The following is a 4,044-nucleotide window of genomic DNA, read 5'->3' on the forward strand; positions in this document are numbered from 1 at the left end:
ATCTTATCATACAAAGGGTGTTGGATAACCTTGCTTCATCACACACTTTGTATCTAGATATCTTAATTCATTGCTCACATTTGCTAATCGTTCAAGTCAATCTAATCGCTCACTCTTGTGTTAGGTAACTCTCCTTATCGCCCATAGTTGTATCTGATAACTCTATTTATCGTCCATAGCTTTGTCCGATAATATTTCTTTGTTGAGCGATAACAAGCTTGTTCCGATAAAGGATTGTTTGATAACTTCAACTTGTTGTCCGATAAGTTGTTTTTCATTGTCCGATATCTTGTGTGCTTTGTTGAGCGAGAAGGATTATTCTCATTTTTTTGAGCGATAAGAAATCTGTTTGAAATTTTTTTCAAATGTCAAGAATTTCTTTCTGATTTTCAAATGCAGTCCCAGTGATTTTCTAAAAAATATCAATTTCAAGTCTACATTGCAAAAATGTCTAAAGACATGTTGAGTATTGGTTCAGATTCCAAGCCACCGGTTCTTGCTATTGGCGAGTATCTACAATGGAAAGTTCAGATGATCCATTTTCTAGACAATAAAGATGAAAAGTTGATGCAATCCATAAAGAATGGACCTTACATCAGTTACATAGATCTACTTGCCCAGACAACTGAAGAGGGTATTGTTGTTCATGCATCAAAAAAGAAGAAAGATCCTCAGTATTTTACTGAAACTGAAAAACAAAAGGTCTTGATTGATAAGAAAGCATTGACGTACACGTTAATGGAAATTCCGAATGAGCTGTTTAACAGAATAGATATTTGTGGATCTGCAAAAGATCTATGGGATGAGCTTGAAAAGCATATGCTTGGTAGTGAGAAATCTGTACAAAGTAGGATGAATCAGTGTATTAGTGCTTATGAAGGGTTTAGGGCAAGAGAGAATGAATCAATTACTAAATCCTACAACTGATTCAACGTTCTGAATGATTTGAGAAGAAATGGAATTTAGAAATCCATGTCTGAGATCAAATACAAGTTTCTGAAGAATCTGAAACTAGAATGGAACACTCTTATAGTGAATTTTACAAATGAATAAGAATATGCCTAAGGATTCATGATTTGTACAACATTTTGTTTGAACAAGAAGAGACTGTGAGAGAGTTAGTGAATGAAAAGAAGAAGGTGGCTGACTCATTAAATCTGCTTACTGGGAAGCAAGGGAAGAGCAGAACTAAAGCTAAAAACCCAAAGTGTTTGAAGACAATTTTCAAATTAGTCAGAAACTGAATCAACTGAATATTCCTCTGCAGATTCTGATGATGACATTATTGAGTTTTCCAAGAAACTTTCCTTGCTGATCAAGAAGTTTTAGAAGAGATTTGGGAAGAAGAAATTTATGAAGTATGATAAGAGAAAAGGGAAGGAAGTCAAGCAAGAGAAGTTTACTAAAACCATAGACCAGAAGGATACAAAGGTTGAAGAAAGCAAATGCTTCAACTAGCTGACTTATGTACAAAAGCTTTAGATGAAAAACACTTCAGCTTTTTATAATCGAAGTTAGGTATGTTGAATTTGAAAATTTAAATTTTTCTTAAAAACTGTTCAATTAATTGAACTGAGTTTAAGTCAAATACTTTTTTTCAAAATATATGTATTTGTTAATATAAATCATTATTTCATTTTTTCATTGTGATTGAAAATCTTTTGATAATGGAATCTATATCTGAGGGGGAGTGTTGAACTTTGTTCTTAATTTCTGACTCATTTTTCGAGAGGGAGTTTACATATCTGTATGATGCTAACTGCTTTATTTTTCTTACAAGTACTGTTATAATATCTAATTTTTTGAAAGTTGTGAGTTTAAAAGATAAGTGTTTTTCCGATTTAGTTTAAATCCGAACAACACTTTGTTCGATAAGGACTCAATCCGGATGAAACTTTATCTAAAGAGAGTCATATATGGACAAAGTTATGTCCGATTTAGAGCAAATTCGGACAAGAGGCTATCCGATAAACTCCCATCTGGATAAGATTAGATATGTTTTTGGCTAAGTCTCATTTATTTGTAATCCGTTCAAAGAGTCATCCCGATTTGGTGTTATCCGTTCAAAGAGTCATCCGGATTTTGTCTAATCCGGTTGAAGAGTCATCCGATTTATGTCTAATGCATTTGAAGAGTCATCTGGAGATGGTAATCCGTTCATGTGTTATCCGATTTTCTTGAGTGTTGTGTTTTGTTTTAGTCAAATCCGGACAACTCTTCGTCCAGATTAGAATGTGAAGAGTTTCTCACTACCTATATAAGTGGTTGTCCAAATTTCATTTCACTCTTTTACTGTTTCACTCTACATCGCACAAGCTCTCAAGTCATTATTCTACTCATCGTCTCCGTATAACTTCCTACGACTGTTCTTCAAGATCTTCTTCGTCTATTCTTTTTTATTCTTATCTATATGCTCTATTGGACTGTGTTTTTGATCATAAAAGGTTTGTGGATCATCTTGTTGGACTTAATCGAACTGTTAATGAACTTGGTAATCCTTAAAACTTGGATATGAATCTGGAAATAAGAACCCTAACTCTAAAATCGTTAAATCTTAAATATGGGTTGAATCGAAGGACTGTTATGAATCTTAATTTGTTTGAATCTAAGAACTGTTAGAAGTTGGATTAGTATCCAGATTTGTTAGCTCTAATATTCATTTCTTGTAAAAGTATGAAAAAATATTCTGCAAGTGTTGACAGAAGGGTATCTTCCACAGAAGACAACAGAGGACTAGCAACAGAAGTTGTTTCATCGTGCAAGTAAAATGTGACAGAACCTCTAATGTCTCTCATAGAGGTTCTGGAAAATGGTCATCTGTCAATAAGAACAAGCAAGTCTATTACAGCAGAGCCTCTGAGATGGCTCACAGAGGGTCTGTGGTTTCGTCTTCTGTGAAGATCCTCTCCCAACTCTTTTTCAAAGGTTGTTAGCTGCATGTGCTTCTCACGGGACTAGGACTTAATCGACTTTATTTGGACGGCTTAGATGATTTCACGCGTCAAGATCTTGTCAGTAAGGTCGTTAGGAACTAGTATAAATAACGGCTAAGGACTTTGTATTCAGTGTGCTTCCGAATTGTAATCGTCTTATTTTCAATTGAATGAATTGGAAAACCATTGAAGCTATTCTCCTGTGTTCTTCTTCTTCATCATCTTAATTGTGTGTTCTTGGTTTATTTTACTCTGTTCTGTTCTTAATATTGTTTCCGCTGCACTTTAATCGTTTTAAAGTTCATTCAAAGTATTAGATCAAATATCAAAGCTGAATTTACAGGTCCAACAATTGGTATCAGAGTAGGAATTGAATTCTTATTCAATTAATTATGTTTTTGGTATTAATCTACGTCTTCTAAAACACCAGTTTTCTTTAGATTACCCTGTTTCTTCTAATTTCAATGGCTAACTTGGTCAATACCTCATTCATGAGCACTGGATCTCAATCAAAGCCTCATACGCTTATCATAGAGGAATATTCACAATGGAAAATGCGTATGATCAACTTCCTGGAGGGAATTCACCCTAGAATTTGTGAATTTCTCTATAATCCAACATTTGTGCCAATGAATTTGATTCCAAGAGTTCCAGCAACTGGTACAACTCCTGAAGTTCCTGAGCATTATGAGCCCAAACCAATCACAAAGTGGAACGATGAAGAAAAGGTATTAGTTGAATTGGAAAGCAAATGCAAAAGGATGTTGATCATGGCTATACCACATGAGATCTTCAAATGCATTGATCACTGTCATCTGTCTATGGACATTTGGGCAGAATTGGAGAAACAAATCGATGAAGTAAAGAAAACTATCGAGAACAACAGAGCCATGTGTATTCATGAACATCATAACTTTAAGGCTAAGGAGGATGAACCTCTGTTAGACACAGAGGATGAGATCTTCTGTGGAATAACAAATATTGACTCAGACTCCTCTTACTCAAGTGACCAAGAGGTTTCCACTTCTTAATCTTCTGAATCAATTGATAATTTTGATTCATGTCATTTGGAACATTACAAGCTCAAAGAAAAACTTTCTCTTTGTGAAAA

General features: G+C 34.5%; 1 protein-coding gene across 1 annotated transcript; it reads left to right on the forward strand.

The window, feature by feature from the left end:
* Window positions 1–447: 447 nt before the first annotated feature.
* LOC112527430 lies at window positions 448–927 on the forward strand. Its single transcript, XM_025138132.1, has one exon. It carries the CDS (start codon window positions 448–450, stop codon window positions 925–927), a length of 480 nt encoding a protein of 159 aa, XP_024993900.1.
* The last annotated feature ends 3,117 nt before the right edge of the window (window positions 928–4,044 follow it).

The sequence above is a fragment of the Cynara cardunculus genome, assembly GCF_001531365.2.
Source record: "Cynara cardunculus var. scolymus isolate 2C chromosome LG 1, CcrdV1, whole genome shotgun sequence".
In the NCBI taxonomy this organism is placed as follows: Eukaryota; Viridiplantae; Streptophyta; class Magnoliopsida; order Asterales; family Asteraceae; genus Cynara; species Cynara cardunculus.

Bases quoted from the DNA above. Each gene is read 5' to 3' on its own strand.
- LOC112527430 (XM_025138132.1), top strand. From the start codon at position 448: ATGTCTAAAGACATGTTGAGTATTGGTTCAGATTCCAAGCCACCGGTT.